This window comes from Helianthus annuus, chromosome 5 (assembly GCF_002127325.2).
Source record: "Helianthus annuus cultivar XRQ/B chromosome 5, HanXRQr2.0-SUNRISE, whole genome shotgun sequence".
Classification (NCBI taxonomy): Eukaryota; Viridiplantae; Streptophyta; class Magnoliopsida; order Asterales; family Asteraceae; genus Helianthus; species Helianthus annuus.
In genome coordinates this window covers 130,961,123-130,979,629 of record NC_035437.2, presented here as the reverse complement: position 1 = coordinate 130,979,629, position 18,507 = coordinate 130,961,123, and the positions used below count along the sequence as shown (strand labels likewise).

Here is an 18,507-nt window from a genome sequence, read left to right as displayed (position 1 = left end):
AATTGGACTTCCTGAAGCCAAAATTCACACTTTGAAAATTTGGCAAAGAGCTTTTCCTGTTGAAGCAGCTTAAGTATACAACGGAGATGCTTCTCGTGGTCAGCTTGACTCTTTGAGTAAATTAGAATGTCATCGATGAAGACGATGACAAATTTATCTAAGTAGGGCTTGCAGATGCGGTTCATGAGATCCATGAACGCTGCAGGTGCATTAGTGAGCCCAAAAGGCATCATTAAGAACTCGTAATGACCATAGCGAGTCCTAAATGCAGTCTTGTGTACATCTTCATCTTTAACCTTCAGTTGATGATAGCCTGACCTTAAATCGATCTTAGAAAAGTAACTTGCCCCTTGCAACTGATCGAACAGATCGTCGATCCTGGGCAATGGATATCTATTCTTGATAGTGACTTTGTTAAGCTCGCGATAATCGATGCATAAACACATCGATCCATCATTCTTCTTGACAAACAGGATTGGTGCTCCCCAAGGAGACGAACTAGGTCTAATAAAACCTTTGGCTAACAAATCATCTAGTTGTGTCCTCAATTCCTTCATCTTTGTTGGTGCCAACCTATAAGGCGCTCTTGCGACAGGTGCTGCTCCAGGGATGAAATCAATTCTAAATTCTACTTGCCTATCTGGTGGTAAACCAGGTAGTTCTTCAGGGAAAACTTCAGGGTACTCAGAAATGACGGGAATGTCTTCAACCTTGGGCTTCTGCTCATCAATAGTTACCTATGCCATGTAAATGACACAACCCTTTTTCAAGCATCTAGATGCCTTGAGCATAGTCACTTGCTCAGGCAATCCATACTGGGTATCACCCTGAATGGTAAGTGGCTCACCAGACGGAGTCTTGATCACCACTTGCTTCTTATTGCAGACGATCTGGGCTTGGTTATGAGATAACCAATCCATGCCTATAACTACGTCAAAACCGGCTAACTTCAAAGGAAGTAAGGATAACGAGAAGGAGTGGTTCCTAATGGATATGACACATCCGTCTAACACAGTTGAGGCTGTCTCTAGGGTACCATCAGCTAGTTCTACCTCATACTTCACACTTAGGGTTTAAACAGGTAAATTCAACAACTTACAAAACTTATCATCTACGAATGACTTATCAGCGCCTGAATCAAATAATACCCTTGCGTAAATATCATTTATAAGGAAGGTACCTATTATCACATTATCGTCCTGAACAGCTTCTCGTGCATCCATTCGGAAGACCCTTGCATTGGTCTTCTTGGCTTCCTTAGGCTTTTTAGCATATTTAGGGCAATTGGTCTTGATGTGCCCTTTTTCATTGCAGTTGTAGCACGTAGCATCTTTAATCTTCTTGCAGTCTACCGTCTTGTGTTCCTTAGACTTTCATAACCCACATGCAGCTGGTCCTGACTGAGACTTGGACTCAAGCCTGCATTTCCCAAAGTGACGTTTCTTGCAAGTCTTGCACTTTGGCTTTTCCTCAGCTTGTTGGCCACCCTTGTTGGACCCAGACTTCTTCTTGAAGTCAGTGTTACCTTTATGCTTCTTTTCAGATCTTCATGAGTTATCATCCTCACGCTTTCTCTTTCCTTCCTCCGAATTCTTAAGCGATCTCAACCTGACCGCATCCAAGGTAAGAGACAGAGACAGATCAGCTGCTGACCTAAAGGTAGCAGGTCTAGATGCCTTAACACTGGCCTTTATCTCTGGGGCTAAACCCCCAATGAAGCGAGCAATTCTTTGGGGTTTCGGGGTTACCAGATATGGAACCAGTCTAGACAGGGTATTGAAACTAGTGAGGTAAGCTTGACAATCTAAATTCTTCATTACCAACGATAAGAAATCTGACTCAATCCTTTCAACCTCGTGCTGAGGGTAGTAATTCTCTTTGATGAGAGCAACAAACTGGATCCCATGTCAGATTGTATAGTGGGATCTTTCCTGCAGCTTGAATGAGAGACTTCCACCATGCCAGTGCCTCTCCCTTGAACGATTGGGATACATCTTTTACTACATCCCTTTCAGCACAACCGCTGATATCAACCACTGTGTCCATTTCATCCAACCAAGTCATACAGTCTATTGCTCCTTTCTCCCCAGTAAAATCCCGGGGTTTGCAAGAAACAAAGTATTTATAAGTACGGTACATGGTTCATTATCAAATACTATCCTCTTGGATGGGACACTGTGCTGGTTTGAGGAATGTTGAACATCCTCTTTCTTGGGCTTAGGCTGTGTAGAGGGTGGCTTGCTATGGGCCTCTGAATGAGTCTTAGGGACAGATTTAGAGTGGGGTACAGATGATGTTCTACTATGCGTCCCACTAGATTCCCTGAACTGCCTGTCTACTGCTTTAGATACAGCAGTGTCAATAAGTGTACGGAGCTCTTCTCTGGTTATATTGATCCTATCATTATCGTGGTTTTCCACGGGATGACTGTTTACCTCTTCCGACCTAGCCATGTAGCTTTAATTGCTACATAAAAGAAAATTAATGACAAGGTTTATTTAGAAGCTTATACAGTACTATCGTTCTTGACGATTTATTAACCATGGTTTTTTTTAATAACCATTTTGGTTAATTTGCTAAGTGTATATATATATATATATATATATATATATATATATAGGGTAGGGATATGGTAAAAAGTGTCTAAAATGTGAGAAGGGTAAGAAGTGTTTTAAACCATTGGATATTTGATCTAATGGTTGAGATCAATAGGGTATAAAATGTAAATTGTGTTTTAATTAGAAGGACCTTATGTAAAATTAAAGGGCAATAGTGACTTTTCCAACGTTTCAAATATGGTAACCGTTTCAAAATCCCCATCAATCTCCTATAAATCATCGAATTTATGGTAACTGTTTCAAAACCCCCATCAATCTCCTAAAAAATCAGCGAATTTCTCGTACTGAAATAAATTCTTCGATTTCCTTCACAACAACTTTTTATAACACTATAAAGAACAGTATATTACATTACATGATAAAACACTATAGGAAGATATAACAATATCTGTTTACTGTAAGACACTATACATAAATAAAACACTGTTGATGGGGGATAAAACACTATGAAAAGGAACATTATATTACATGATAAAACACTATAGGAAGATATAACACTATCTGTTTACTGTAAGACACTATACAGAATAAAACACTATTGATGAGGATAAAACACTATAAAAAGAAACAATATATTACATGATAAAACACTATAGAAAGATATAACACTATCTGTTTACTGTAAGACACTATACAGAATAAAACACTATTGATGAGGATAAAACACTATGAAAAGGAGATTAAAGATACCTGTACATAATATAACACTATTGACTGGGGAATATAACACTACAACAAGAACTTACCGTAAAGAATTAAATGTATAGAACAAATCGAATTCGAATTCGAATCACATCCCTAATATATCGCCTGATATTTTTGACAGTTATCTTTGGAAATCAATTAATTGATAAGAATGGACAATTACTAATATACCCTTTTGAATTAATTAAGATAAGGGACACTTGTCATTCCCAAATTATTTCTCACACTCCTCACAAAAGTTGGACTTTTTACAGGATCCTCTACCTATATATATATATATATATATATATATATATATATATATATATATATTCATGATCTTTATTATAATCCTTAATTTTAATTAAATAATAGCACAAAAAGCCTAGTCACATGGACAGATTTAATTTATAAACCAGGATTTGATAGCATCGAGGCATTTAAGGCTTGAATCAAAGTTCATTACCTTTTCTTGACAGGGAGTTATAGACCACCACTGTCTTTAGTCCCAAAGGACGTTAATTATGGCCCGTAGGCACTTCATCCTTAAGGGATGATTATATAAATAAGGAAAATTGGAATACCCCAATTTAGGAATGACTTATGTGATTTTATCGAATCACATTTTGCCAAGAGTGTTAACATGTTTTCAGATGTTAACAAGGATTGGAATCTTTTGAATAGGTTTTACCATCTTGGCCATGTCTGCAACGACATATAGACTAGGTTTTACCTTTAAGATTCTTTTTAATATTTACGCAGAACAATCCTAAATTGAGAAGTTAATAAGGATCTGAATCTAATTGTGGAACTACCATCTTGGCCCTGTCTTAAGATGACACATGGCTAGGTCTTGTCCTTTTTAGATTTTGTTATTTTATTATAATGATAGATTTTATATAAGGGAATGTTATTTTTCATTTATTTCATATTTTATGTTTATGCATATAATTAACAAAAATGAAAATTTAAATTAAACCATTCCACTACAAAAATTAACAAGTACAGATTTGCCCTAAACGGGACTTCTAAATGAAACAACATGCCCACGCAGGGGCTAAACAAACAACCATACCCACACAGGGGTCAAACAGAAGGACATGCCCACGCAGGGGCTGAATACAGAAACAAAAGTCCACAAGCAGGGACTTGATTACAACATAAATAAATAAATAAACAAGGATCTTCAAAAATCCCTTCTCTTGGTCTTCCCCTTAATTAGGCTTGCCAAACCTTTGAAGAAGCCTTGGTTGTTCCTGCGTTCTGCTTGAACTTCCCGCTCAACCTATCAAGAACCTCCTGTTGGCGTTCTGGTGGTATCAATTGCGACTGCGGCGGCTGCTGATGTAGAGGTTGAGGAGGTGGCGGTTGTTGGTACCCATAAGCTGGGTATCCAACTCCCCAAGGAGCTCCATAAGGCCCTTCAGGGTGAAGAGCATTGTAATCCCATGCTGCCTGGTATGGGTCAACCTCAGCATAATTGTAGTTGGTGTGGGCCGGTTGCTCAAATGGGTTGTACGCTGCTGAACCGGCGTATGCAGGAATTGGGTTACCAAAACCCAACGGTGGTGCGACAGGCGCAGAGTCTACTTCCGAGACGGGGTTTGAAGGCCCACCCATCTGCGGGTCTTCATGGAGTGGCGGGTAATGACTGCCACTTGATGGTTGAGGGGTGCTGATACGCACTCCTCCTCGCACGGATATCCGTGCGTTTGATCTTCGTTGCCTCGGTGGCACCGGAGGCGGTTGCTGAACTGGTGGTGGTGGCGGTGGGGTGACCGCGACAAAACAAGAATCCCCGGAAGGATCCTGCTGCTGCTGGTGGTGAGGCGAGGTGTGGTACGAAGGGGTAAACACCCAGTCATACTGGGCGAATCTCGCCTGGTAACTGTCCGGACCACGATAAGGTGATCCATGGAAAGGTGACCCATCAGAGATCTCGATGGGGTGCGTAGGGGTCCTGGTTGGAGGCTCAGCGGGATCCGTGTCCTCGTCCATGTCCATTGCATGGTCGCCCGAGAAGTGGTCTTCAGGTCCCAGTGGGTTAAAACCCACTGGTTCTTCAATGTAGTTTGCCGGGTTGAACCGGCTTTGGAAGACAGGTGTTGGGTCGCCAAAGGAATGGTGAGAGTTGGACCGCTGGAGAGGTATAAAAGAAGGCTGTGGGTTGTGGGGCTCATTTTCAGAGTGAGGCCCAAAAGAGTAGTGATAAGACGGTGATGAACTTAGCGAGACGGATCGCCTCGCTGGCTCTATATACGTCCTCCAATGCTCACGCGGACTGGTACTCATTGTGATTGATGGGGTTCGTCTATATGATGGCCCGGCTTCGTGGTCGTGGCCTGTGACTGGAGCCTTTCCTCTTCCCCTTCTAAATCTTGGCGGCATGATTGATCCTGTCAACATAAACAAAGATAACAACAAGGAAAAATATATAAAAGACAAAAGTAAAACAAATCAGGATTTTTCCTATGTTCTTTGTCTAGACTCGAAAATTGAGGAATGTACAATTGTGTAACTGAGATTAAACACAAAAGGCTAGTGTTTAATTCACTCAGTGTTGGCTCTAATATCAACCTGTCACACCCCGATATTTCCACGTACTACCGGTGGGCCCGGTGTGGAGTATCGTGACGTAGTTGATATCATCATAGTCAAACAACACAATTTTAAATGCACAGCGGAAGCAAAAGAGATGAATCACATCACAAACCGAATAAATAGTAATATCAAAGTATCACAACGGACTGTAATGGATCCATAGGCGGATCGAAAGATAAAAGAAATTGTTCAACAGACTTTAACATCTAGAGCTTGCAAAACTTGATTAATGATGCCAGGAGTAGCCGGCCTATTTCGTCTAATACCCGCACTTAGCCTTTTTGGGAAAATACGTCAGTTTACACTGGTAAATACAATTAACTGACTCATTTTGAAAAGAGTTTAAGAAAATTAGTTTGAATGCACTTAGGCAAAAATATCTTTTATAACTTGGGACAATTATTTAAAAATAATCTTGTATACAGTTTTACTTATTTGTCGTCCATTAGTACCGGTTAGAAGAGCCGGTTAAGATTAACTGACACGCCACAGGTATAATGCCCACAAGGTTGATTCCTTTAAGTGGATTACCAGTTTTTACATATGCAACTGTTAGGTGTATGCCTACACCTCGTGCTTAGGTAATGACCATTTCTTTGAATGATGCCAAGGATATCCGGGACATGGTCATTTAACCCCCAAATGCCATACACCAAATAATACAAATTAAAACGGGCTATGTAAATACATTAATCACAATACGATCTAAATGACTACACACCCGACCAAGCGGTATTATTATAATACCGTATCCCAAGCCCGTATAGGGAAAATAAGTTAAAAGTATTTACCTGAGCAAGTAATAATCACAAACAGCAAGTGCACGTAGCTTTTACCGGGCTCCTAATCTGGAACGAAGGTTTTTAATAACCTATTAGATTCCTAATGGGTCTTTAATTAAGCCTAAACTTAGACCGGTTAGTTTTAAAAGAAGATACGGTTCAAAATGCATGATCAAGCGAAGACCGGATTAGAAGGTGTTTTAGACCCGACAAGCTTGGATACTTGTTTAATATTGGTAAACTAAACACATTCTGGATTTTGAGATAAAAATGATAAGGTTTGACCCGTTTCGGCTATTTTATGCAAACTAGTTACATAAACCGATACGAACGCGAAAATTGCGTAATGGGTAACCAAATGAGTCATGAACAGGTTTCCTAAGTTAATAGGGTTTAAATATGTTGTGATATCAGTATGATACCTTCCATTATGCCCAAAATGAATTTAAACTCCAATTATGCCCCGTAGGGGTATTTTAGTCATTTTAAAGCTCATAAAAGAGATTATTTATAAATCTGAGTTTCAGGTCTAACACAATCAGTAAAAATATTTATTTTTATAAGTCATAACAGTAGGGTATTACATATATATGAAATTTATCATTTATAACCAAACTATGCACCATAGGGGCATTTTGGTAATTTCGCATAAGCTTAAATGGTAAAAATTAACATTCTGATTTCAAAACTTTTGTTTACTGATAAAGTATAAAAATTTACTAAAAATATCAGTAGGCATCAAACCTTATATGTTAAAAATAGGTTTAACTTATACTATGCGTTAAAAACGCTTAAAAAGGCGATTTTAAGCTATTTCCAGGTTTTATAATAAAAGCTGATATTTTTATTATTTCAGAAAGCTTAAAATACTTTATTTATCATATAAAATCAGTAGCAAAAGGTTTGGTGTCAAAATGTTTTGTAAAACTCATTTTATAGGTCAAAAGGGCAAAACCAACAATTACAGAATAAAGCTTAGAACCCTATGTTATGATCAGCCTAAAAATAAATAAAAATCTTCAAAAATCCCAGAATATTATTTATGTCAGTGGGTAAAAAGTTTGGTATAAAAATTTGGGTTTAAATAGGCTATATGCTAATTACGCCGTTTAATTAATAAAAAGCTTTCTAATCACGCTATTGAGCATAACTCCTAATCTAGACCTCAAACTGATGTGAAAATTTAGGGACATGTTTATATTTCATTAATAAAGGTCTCTATTCTTTCACATTTTCAAAAATATCATTTTAAGGTCAAAAGGGCATAATGGTCAACAATTAAGCATATAACGGAAACATGCAAATGAATTAGATAACTAACGAACCAAGTTGTATAATCTCAGAGGGTTATACTAACATGAAACCTGGTCCTAATAAAGCTCTAAGGCATTTCTAAATTATGCTCTAATGGGTCAGAACTGAAAGTCAAAACAAAAGTCTACTTTTGCGACTTTCGGTTCCGAACCGAGCTTAAACTGAAAATTGTCGGGTTGAACATGTTTAGACATGTTCTTACATTAATTACCAAGTTATAAGAGTGATAAAACAGGTTGCATGGCTTCTACATTGCTAATTATATGTTTATTTGAAAAAAAGCTTTCTGTTGACTTTTTCTATTTAGCTTTGACCCGACATTTGACCTAGTTAAAGTGGGAATTAGAGAGTACCCTTTTAAGGGTTTATTACCCACGTAAATACCAACTTATAGGTACTTTCAATTCGAGAATTGACTGGACAAATTTTGCTTAATTACGAAGTCAAACCTTAATTACGACGGTTTGACTTTAGGCTAATTAACTAAGTAAAACTGAATTAAGAAGGGTTAAGGACACTTACAAAGGTCCTATGCACGACTAATGACTTCTAGGAAATGTCCTTGAGCTCCAGCAACCTCCAGAAATGAGTTTGTGAAAGTTTGCATGTGAATGACAAAATGTTGCAACAAAGTTCTTCTTATATAGTGAATTCAATTGATTAAGATGATGCCATGCAAGTCTATGAATGATTCCTGATCATCACAAGTGTCCCTATTGCATGTAAATCCATTTGCACAGCCCCTGGTATCATTTTACAGGCCCTTAAGTCGGTTAACAGACTTTAACAGGCAGTTGTCCTCTTTTTCTTCGCTGCAGACATCCACGCGGCCCGCGTGACAGACCACCTGGGTCTTACGCGGCCGGTATGAGGCCCCGTGTCAGGTTAAAAATGTTTTAATATTTGCACATTTAGTCCATGGTCCTTTTAAACGTGGTTTTAAGTTTATTTCTTGCATTTCCAACCCTTTAACTTGACTTTTAAGGGCTCCAAGGCATAACCAAAAACCGTTAAGTCCTCGGTTAACTTTATGATCACCCGTAAAGCCTTTAATTTCAACGTTGACGCTTTTAACCCCTTGTATACGAATATTATCATAACTTTCTCATACTTTATCCAAATCTTGTGAAATTTTTATCACTTATTCTAGTGAGTATAATTAATTGCTACAAAGCTTCGGGTTTGCTAAAAGGTCACTCAGAGGTATACTTTAAACATGTTGACACATTTAACCCCTGTAGTTTGTAATCTCTCACTTTCTTTCACAATTGGCTTTGTATGATCCATAATTTATTCGTTTAAGGGTATAAACATCGTGTAGGGTTATTGAAAGATATATTTATTCATTGCTGACACTTTGAATCCTTTTGCACATGTAGATTCTTTGTTTGTCAACTTTAGTCCCTCACAAGCAATCTTTTACACGTTTAAAGCTCATGACACGTGTCGACTTTATATTGGACATGAATTTTCGAGGTGTTACAAAATGTTGTCACTTTAATTATGAAGCTTGCTATTAATTCGATTAATTTGTTTGGTTGAAAAGGTGTTGGAGTGAACCGACAATTTTGTTTTGAATTATTTAACTACGAAAAGCTTGGATGATTGGACGAAAACTTAACAAATGGTTTAAAACAATATATGAGAACAAGGTTCACACCCGGTTCGGTAATTGAAGTCCTAGGGTTTCTACACGTTTTAGATTCAATTCAATTGCAAATATGACTAACGAATTTAGTGTTTCGAGGCTTAGGTGCCAATAGCTATCAACGTTACAAAGAACTGACAAAGATGCACTTTGTTACCAAGAACATGTAAATTCTAACCTAGAGAAGGCATGATTGCACATAAACATTTTGTAAAGTCAAATTTAATCTTCACTCGACAATTTACGAATTCAATATAAATGCAAGACAATTGTCATAAGTTTCAAAATCAAATCATAACGTGTCACAAAATCAAACAAAACAGAATGTTTAAACCCTAGACACTTACAAAAACCTACACCAAGGTGAAACCAACAAGAATCTAGCCGCTCGTAGTCGAATGAATGCGATCACCGGATGTTTGGAACTTGAACATCATCATCTTGAAGCTTTGAAGAGGTGAGAATGGTGATTAGGGTTTAGGGTGATTGGTGGTGATAAGTGGATTGAAGGATTGGTGGTGATTAGGGTTATGGAATGGGTACTGATGATGAATTCGGATCAAGATGGATGTTGTGGATAGATTGGGGATGATTGGTTGTGAGTTCTAGGCTCCAAGTGATGATTTCAAACTCCAAATGAAGTGTAACCCCCAAAAATGGTCAAAAACCAAGTGATATATCCGTCCCCATTATTCAAAAACCAAAATTCGCGACAGGGTAAAAGGGAGGCCGTCGCTGACGGCTTGGTGAGGCGTCGGCGACGCCATGTGGATATGCTGGTTTTCTCAGATGGCTAATTACACTGTCGACGGGCCAAATACCCCGACAGAACTCATCAGAGTGCGTCGCCGACGGCTCAGGAGGGCGTCGACGACGATGCCTCCATCTCTAACTTTCTGTTTTTCCATTCTCGCTCCCGGTTGACCCGTTTTTCATCCCGATGCTCCGTTTAGCTCTCGCATAGCTTCTTAAACTCCATTAGACCTACACAACATAATTCCAATCAAAAGTATGCTATTCTAAAAATTTATACATTACGTAGACGGAGTTGAAGGGTGTTTTTACCATACGGAGACGGAGTTGAGGGGTAGCATGGGCTACCCCTGCTTGTACACTACCTCATCCCCTGCTAGGCGACAAGTGACAACCTTCACGTGACTGATCGAATACACAGGTCGATGGGTTACTCGGGTCCAACAAGTTATATTCAATTGTGACAATTAACGTCAGTTATAACACTTAATGACCCACAATATAAGGCAATAAGTAAATGGTTTAAAAAATTGTTTGATATAACAAATTGAGGAGTTGATCATATGCAAAACTCGGAATTTAAACAAGGCCAAGTCCCATAATTTATTAAACCATTGAATTTGTTGGTAATTTTAGTGTTATTCACGGATTTTGATGATATTAGATTAATTTGTCGACCAAGTAAATTTTATTAAATATTAAACGATTTAGAAGATATAAGAGTGCAAACTCGTTTTAATTTAACAAGGTTCTGCGTCTTATTGGTTTTGATTTTAAATATATATAATTTATATATAATTGAAGGGCATGATCCACATAATAACAATTTTATCATTTGGCCATAAACTGAGGGTTAAATTACTCCATAAAAAATGAAATAAACAAGAAGGGTGAGAAGTCACTAGAAAGTGAGAAGTGTTCAGGAGAAAAAACTCAATATGCACATGCTTGAAAACATGCACATGCAAGTCATATCCTACCCTCGCCCCCACCTATTTTTTAACGTCCGTAACTTTTTATATGTCATTTGTTTTAAAAAAAAGTATACCATAAAATCGAATGTTTTGATTTTTAATACGAGGACTCTATCGTTATAATTTTCATTTTTTTTGAAAACCCTGTTGCGTAATACACAATGGAGTATCAAATTAAAAATACAATGGAAAAAAGACTAAAAACACAATCGATGACAATAGATAAGAGCCACAATGGAGAACAGTCTAAAACATAATGTACATAATGTATAATACAATGAGTATCAAACTAAGAACATAATGGAAAGTAGACTAAAAAAATAATTGAAGACAACAGATAAAAGACACAATGGACAACAGACTGAAACAAAATGGAGAACAAACTTAAAACACCATGAATAACAGACTAAAACACAATGGGCAACAGACTAAAAACACAAGGAACAACAGACTAAAAACACAATGAACAAAGACTAAAACACATTGAACAATAGATTAAAACATAATCAACATTCAACAACAAAATAAAAACAAAATGGTCAACAGATTAAAACATATAGGATATCAGACTAAACACAATGACAGAAGCTATAACACAATGTATAGAAAACCAACCTAGTTAAAAAACACAATAGTTAGAACCAAATTAACACAATGTATGGAAAACCCAAATAAAACATCATCTTCACTGTGTCATAATTTATGTTATAGGTTCTAATAAAACACAATGAACATAACTGAAATTAGCATAGTGTTATAAGTTTTGATAATAACACAATGCATAAAACCCTAGTAAAAACACAATGACCAAAACCCAGTTGAAAGACAAAAATGACAGAATCTTTAACAAAATACAAAGAAAACCCAGTAAAAACCAATTTTTATTTTATTTTTATATAGCAATATCATGCTCATATTAAAGATAAAAAACACTCATTATGGTGAATTGTTTTTAAAAATGTCGTATGAAAAAGTTATAGACGTTTTAAATTGTTGGGGGAATTGACATATGTCTTGCACGTGGAGAGAGAAAATCAACAAATGTAGGATTCCCTTTATCTCCTTTCACTATTTTCTTTTTCCTAAAACTAATCTCAACCCTACAGATCTAAGATCAATGAACTTCTTATTTATTTTACACTTTGTATTTGATTCTAAACAATATTTACTTGTTTAAATTGAAACAATTCACAAGAGTTGGGCCTGTGATATTGAATTTAATGGTTGGATCAATTAATTGAAACAAGGGATCTGTATGTTTCCCAAAACCCAAAACGGATGGAACACTATAAGTCTATAACGCACAAATTAAAACGACTAGGTTTAAGAACTTGGATCAGGTTACCTTTTAAATATACAAACTGGGCTTCAAGTTTCTTGGGTCCAAGGATCTGATTGTATAGTTTAATTGCCTCAAAACTAAAACAAAACCAATGGGCCTTGGATAAGAGGACGCACAGATTTCTTGGTCGAGAGGATGGGTATGCGACTAGTGGTGCACAAAAAACCCGAACCCGGACCCGAACTCGGAAAAAAACCCGGAACCGGGTATTATAAAAACCAGGTTTTCTATACCCGAACCCGACCCTACCCATAGGGTAGGGACCGGGTATTCATATTTGATTTAAAACCCGAACCCGGAATCGGGTTTTTTTATACCTGGTTTATACCCGAAACCCGGTTTTTATAAATACCCGGAACCGGTTTTTATAAATAACCGGGTATTCATATTTGATCTATGTTATTTTATCTATGTTTTCAAGCATTAAGACTCATAGTTCTTATGATTTAACAAAATTATGTATGCAATTTGATGTAATCTTGTTTAATTATTAGGTTTCTAATGATATTTGAAGTATTTGGTCATTATTCCCCTCTATTTGCTGGAAAGATCCATTGGTGTTCATCTAATACAAAAAAATGAAAAATTGATGAAACTTGGTTAAAACATAACATAGCAAATAAAATATATTGTTGTTTATGTAATCTAAAAGGATTCAAATTAGGACTATTCCTTCGATCTAGCACTATCGAATTTAAATTTAGAAATGTCATTAAAATTTCAATAGGCATCATCCAATAAAACATATAAAGAAGCATTAATACCCGGTTGGGTTATTTTAATACCCGGTGCGGGTTTTTTCCCAACCTGATGCATACCCGAACCCTACCCGATGAATACCCGAACCGGACCCGAACCCGGAAATAGGGTATTATAATACCCGGGTTTTATAAAACCCTACCCGAACCCGGGTATATAGGGTATACACTTTTGGTAGAAAACCCGGACCCGACCCGATTTTTAAAAAAACCCGATTTTGTAAAACCCGGTCCTACCCGAACCCGGTTCCATACCCGAAACCGGTTTTAAAAAAAAACCCGATTTGGGCACCACTATATGCGACGGTAATATGTTGATAAGCATGTATGGTACTGTTTGAAAGTTTTTTAGTACAATCTTCAAATTCATTCTTGAGTGTTCTTCATATCTGATCTGATTAATCATCGATAGTACCACCAAATAGATTAATCTGATAGTTATTACACGAGTTGTGGAGAAATCAAAGTCAATTTCTTCATTTTTGTTCTTGTTCGTATTTTATGTAATTGTTTGAAACTAGTCAGAATCTCCCAAGATTACAACAAAATCCTCGGAATCCAAAAATGAACAGTTCCATACCGTCGTGTGTTGAAAAACATAGGTAATTTGAAAATCGTTATAATGTACTTAAAAAGATCGATGGTGTCCAAGAAGCTAATGTGAACTTGAAGGTTATATTTGGGATTAAAAAGAATTGTCCATCAAATTGGTAGAAAGTAGAAATAGTATTTTTATAAATAAAATTTATCATGTTATGAATTTACATCGAGATGGTTGATAAACGGGTAACAAGCTGAAACTATAAGGCGACTGGGGGTGGACAACATTTTATCTGTCATAGAACAAGTTGCACGAGTGATGGAAGGCAACAGCCCACCGCCACCATGCATTCTTCACGCGTGAAGAACAATTCCGTGAAAGAATTCACGCGTTATGGCTTGTGAGTGATGGAACATGTCAGGGGGTGTGAGGGTTTATTGTTGGGTGTTGTGAGAGATGACCATTGCCACTAAAAAAGTTGTGAGTGATGGAAAAATGGTTGATGACATGGCGAAACTTGATTGGATGTTGTGAGTGATGAAATGTTTGCAAGTGATGACCACCCCCTTCCCTCTAAATGAGAAATACGATGTTACAACTCAAAGGTGGTTAATAAGACCTCGATCTTTAAACTACACTTTAAGTATTTAGTAATACTAACAAGCAAAACTATGTCACTATATATGATTATTAATCATAACTAGTTTTTTTACTATCGCCACGTTGCGGTGAACGTCTTTTTTTGTTTAGTATGTGTTTACATGTGTTTTGAAATTACTACAAGCGTGTTGCGCACGGAAACCGTTCACAAGAATAAAAGGAAAATATAGGAAAAAACACTAAAAGATAATCAAAAGAAAATCAACCAAAAAAGTTGTATGGTAATAATGTTGTTCGTATGAAACCTGTTGTCAGAGATGAACAAATGATACTGGGTACCGGTACCGAATTTCCTGAACCGAAAGATCTTAAGTACCAATTTGGTACGACTTTTGGCGTTCCTGGTACCGGTTCGCTACCGATTTTTACCTTCATATACCGGTACCGTAACTGGTATTTTTGGTACCAGTACCGATTCAGTATTGGTTGGTGCCGAGCTCATCCCTATCCCTGAAACTAAAAAAAGAAATCATTAAAAGTAAGTTGAAGAAAATCAACAAAAAAAGTTGCACGATACTGTTGTTGTTCGTACGACACCCGTGATCAGGGATGAGCAAATGGTACCGGGTAGTAGTACGGAATTTTCCGAACTAAAAGATTTTCAAAATCAATTCGATACTGACTTTTGGTGTTTTCTGTACCAGGCTGGTGTCGGTTTTTACCTTCATGTACCGATAATCGTATTGGTATTTTCGATACCAGTACCAATTTACATAAATTTATCTAACTTAAAAAGTAAAGAAGATAATAAAAATAATTAAAAAAACTATATTTATTATTAGAGTAAACTGCCATTTTGGTCCCTGTGGTTTGGCCAGTTTTGCCACTTTAGTCCAAATCTCAAACTTATTACATCCAGAGCCCTGTGGTTTGCATTTTGTTGCCATTTTGGTCCAAAAGTGAAATTTGACTAGAATTCCCAATTTCAACCCCCCTGTTTTGTCCTTATCTCCAGGGGTATTTTTGTCATTTTGGTTTTATTGTAAATGATTATTAATCCAAACACCCCCTAAACTGATTATAAATCCCAAACACCCCCTAAACTCTGATTATAAATCCCAAACACCACCTCTTTATCTTCAAACCCAGATTATAAATCCCAAACACTGTTAATCGATTACTCTCTCCTCCTGCCGCCACAAACCACCATCACCGTCTGCCGCGACACGACACCCCCTAAACTCCGATTACTCTCCTCCGATTGAATCTGATAACACCACCTATCTCTCTCCGACAACAACAAATCAAACTTCATCATCAAGAACATCATCTTCAAAATACAGACAACAACAAATCAAAGTTCATCATCAAGAACATCATCTTCAACAACAAATCAAGAACATCATCTTCAACAACAAATCAAGAACATCATCTTCAAAATACAGACAACAACCATCAAACTTCATCATCAAGAACATCATCTTCAAGAAAAGGCATCTCCTTTCCCAAATTCACCACCGCCACAAGCACCACCACCACCACCACCTCCTCCCCCTTCTTACCACCGCCACCATCAACACCCACCCTACCGCCACTACATCGTTCACTGCCACCCACCGCCTCTGCACTCTCAAAACCCCCTCTGTCTCTCTCTTCTCTCTCTACCCTGTTTCAAACAACCCTCAAAAACCCCCAAATGACCCCCAAAATCAACCCACCGCTACCTCTCCTCCGCCATCGCCATCACCGTCCTCCGATTTCGAGCGTTTGAGCTTCGATTTGAGCACCAGCAGCGTTTGAGCTTCGATTTCGAGCGTTTGAGCTTCGATTTACCATGTGTTTTCGAGCGTTGCGGTATTTTAGAGAGAGAACAGAGTTGGCGGCGGTGGGATGGTGGTGGGGATGAAGATGATGGCGGCGGTGGGATGGTGGTGGGGATGAAGATGATGGCGGCGATGGGATGTTGGTGGGGATGAAGATGTATGTTGAGAGAGAGAGAGAGATGTCTGAGATGAGGGTCTGAGATGAGGTTGAAGATGATGATGATCAAGGGTTTTATTATAAATGAGTTATAATAAAGAGATAATAAATCTAAAATGACCAAAATGCCCCTGAGGGTAAAGACAAAATAGCAGGTCATTAATGGGAAATCTGGTCAAATTTGGATTTTGGACTAAAATGGCAACAAAATGCAAACCACAGGGCCCTGGATGTAATAAGTTTGAGATTTGGATTAAAGTGGCAAAACTGGCCAAACCACAGGGACCAAAATGGCAGTTTACTCTTATTATTATAACCTTTTCTATTTACTATTCAAAACCTTGCCTTTTTAATATATTTATTTATTATATTATATATATTATATTATTATATTATTATTATATAATTATATTATAATTATAATAATAATTATTATTATTACTTTTCAAAACATTGCCTTTTTTTACTTACTGCTCAAAACATTGCATGTTCAAAACATTGCTTTTTTCTGGTTAGACTATGGGGTGTGGGGCGTGGGTTGGGTACAAACGCCCAAGTCATCATCCCGGGTGGGCTTGGGTTTCTGCGTGGCCCATTGGGCGGGGGTTTCAGCCCGGACGTTGGGCGGGCCTAGCGGTCTTCCATGGCCGGCTCTCATTGGCTGGGTTAGCTAGGATATAGGTGGTTAGGCTTTTTTTTTTTTTTTTTTTTTTTTTTTTTTTTTTAATTTTGTGTGTATTTTTATAATAATTGAAAAAAAATTATAACACGTGACCAACCCATGCGGGCTAGTCACGCCCCACCATACCAATCCAACATGCAACTGACCAACGGTGTCCCTTGAAGTTCACGTGTCAACCCATGCCCCAAATCCCCGCCCCACCATACCCCACGGTCTTACTCTGTTCAAAACATTGGCTTTTTAATATACTTATATTATTATTATTATTATTATTATTATTATTATTATTATTATTATTATTATTATTAATATTATTATTATTGTTATTACTGTTAAAAGCATTAGCTTTTTAATATATAGGAGAATTACGTTTAGTGAACTTATATTTAAAAAAATGATTTTTATTATTATTTTGTAAATACTAATAAATGTCATAATTACGTATATTATGATATCATTGTTTACATAGCTAACAGGTCAAACGGGTATCAAAATTGCTTTTTAAGCTATTATTACATACCGTCCATTTTGCTAATTTTAATATTACTTAAGTTTCAGTTACAACTTAAAATACATTATTATTGAATTATTGTCATCACCAATATTAAATGTGAAACTTCAATGTACGTTAAACCAGAAACCATAGTCGTTAACCGAAACAAGATTAGAAGAGAAAGTTACATCTCACTTTGTTTATCAAATAACGACAACATGAAAATAATGTCATCATTTATTGAAAAAACAGAAAAATACTTAACGTGCTTCTTCACCTTCCTTAAATCATGACTATATTGCTTAGCATGGCTACTCATCTCTAGAATGCTATTTGACACTTTATGGATGTTCTTCTCAAGCTTATCAATTACACTCATCATCTTCTCCTCGTTCTCCTTGGTAAAACAACTATACCGACCCATCTTGTTTATCAACTCTTGTAAAAGAATTCCATTGTCACAAAAATCTGAGATCTGCAACTCGCAGTTAGAACGTGTCTTCATTATAAACTGTCTATCCTTCATGTGTTTCTTATCAGTAAAAGCTCCGATCAGATGTAGAAACAGGGCCATCATATTTGTTTGTCTCATAGCTTCCCGAAGTTCGAAATCACCCATATACGCAGCCACAATACACAAAACACCAGTTATGATGACTCGTAGTTTAGGTAACACCTTTCCCTTGCACACATAATACAAGTTCTTTAGTGAAACCTTGTAGTAGTCATTGTCATTG

General features: G+C 37.1%; 1 protein-coding gene across 1 annotated transcript; it reads right to left on the bottom strand.

Moving 5' to 3' along the window:
• Positions 1 to 4,520: 4,520 nt before the first annotated feature.
• LOC110943616 (leucine-rich repeat extensin-like protein 5) lies at positions 4,521 to 16,359 on the bottom strand. The gene is made up of 4 exons (XM_022185354.1): positions 16,340 to 16,359; positions 16,178 to 16,281; positions 5,563 to 5,698; positions 4,521 to 5,190 (listed from the first exon to the last, which is right to left on the bottom strand). Exons 1-4 carry the CDS (start codon positions 16,357 to 16,359, stop codon positions 4,521 to 4,523), a joined length of 930 nt encoding a protein of 309 aa, XP_022041046.1.
• Between the last annotated feature and the right edge of the window lie 2,148 nt (positions 16,360 to 18,507).

Excerpts from the sequence above, each read along its gene's own strand:
- LOC110943616 (XM_022185354.1), bottom strand. The coding sequence starts at position 16,359 with ATGGCGATGGCGGAGGAGAG. Across the intron at positions 5,699-16,177 it reads GGGTGTTGATGGTGGCGGTG|GATCAATCATGCCGCCAAGA; the intron begins GTAAGAAGGGGG and ends TTATGTTGACAG. Across the intron at positions 5,191-5,562 it reads CCGCGTGAGCATTGGAGGAC|TTACCAGGCGAGATTCGCCC; the intron begins GTATATAGAGCC and ends TGGTCCGGACAG.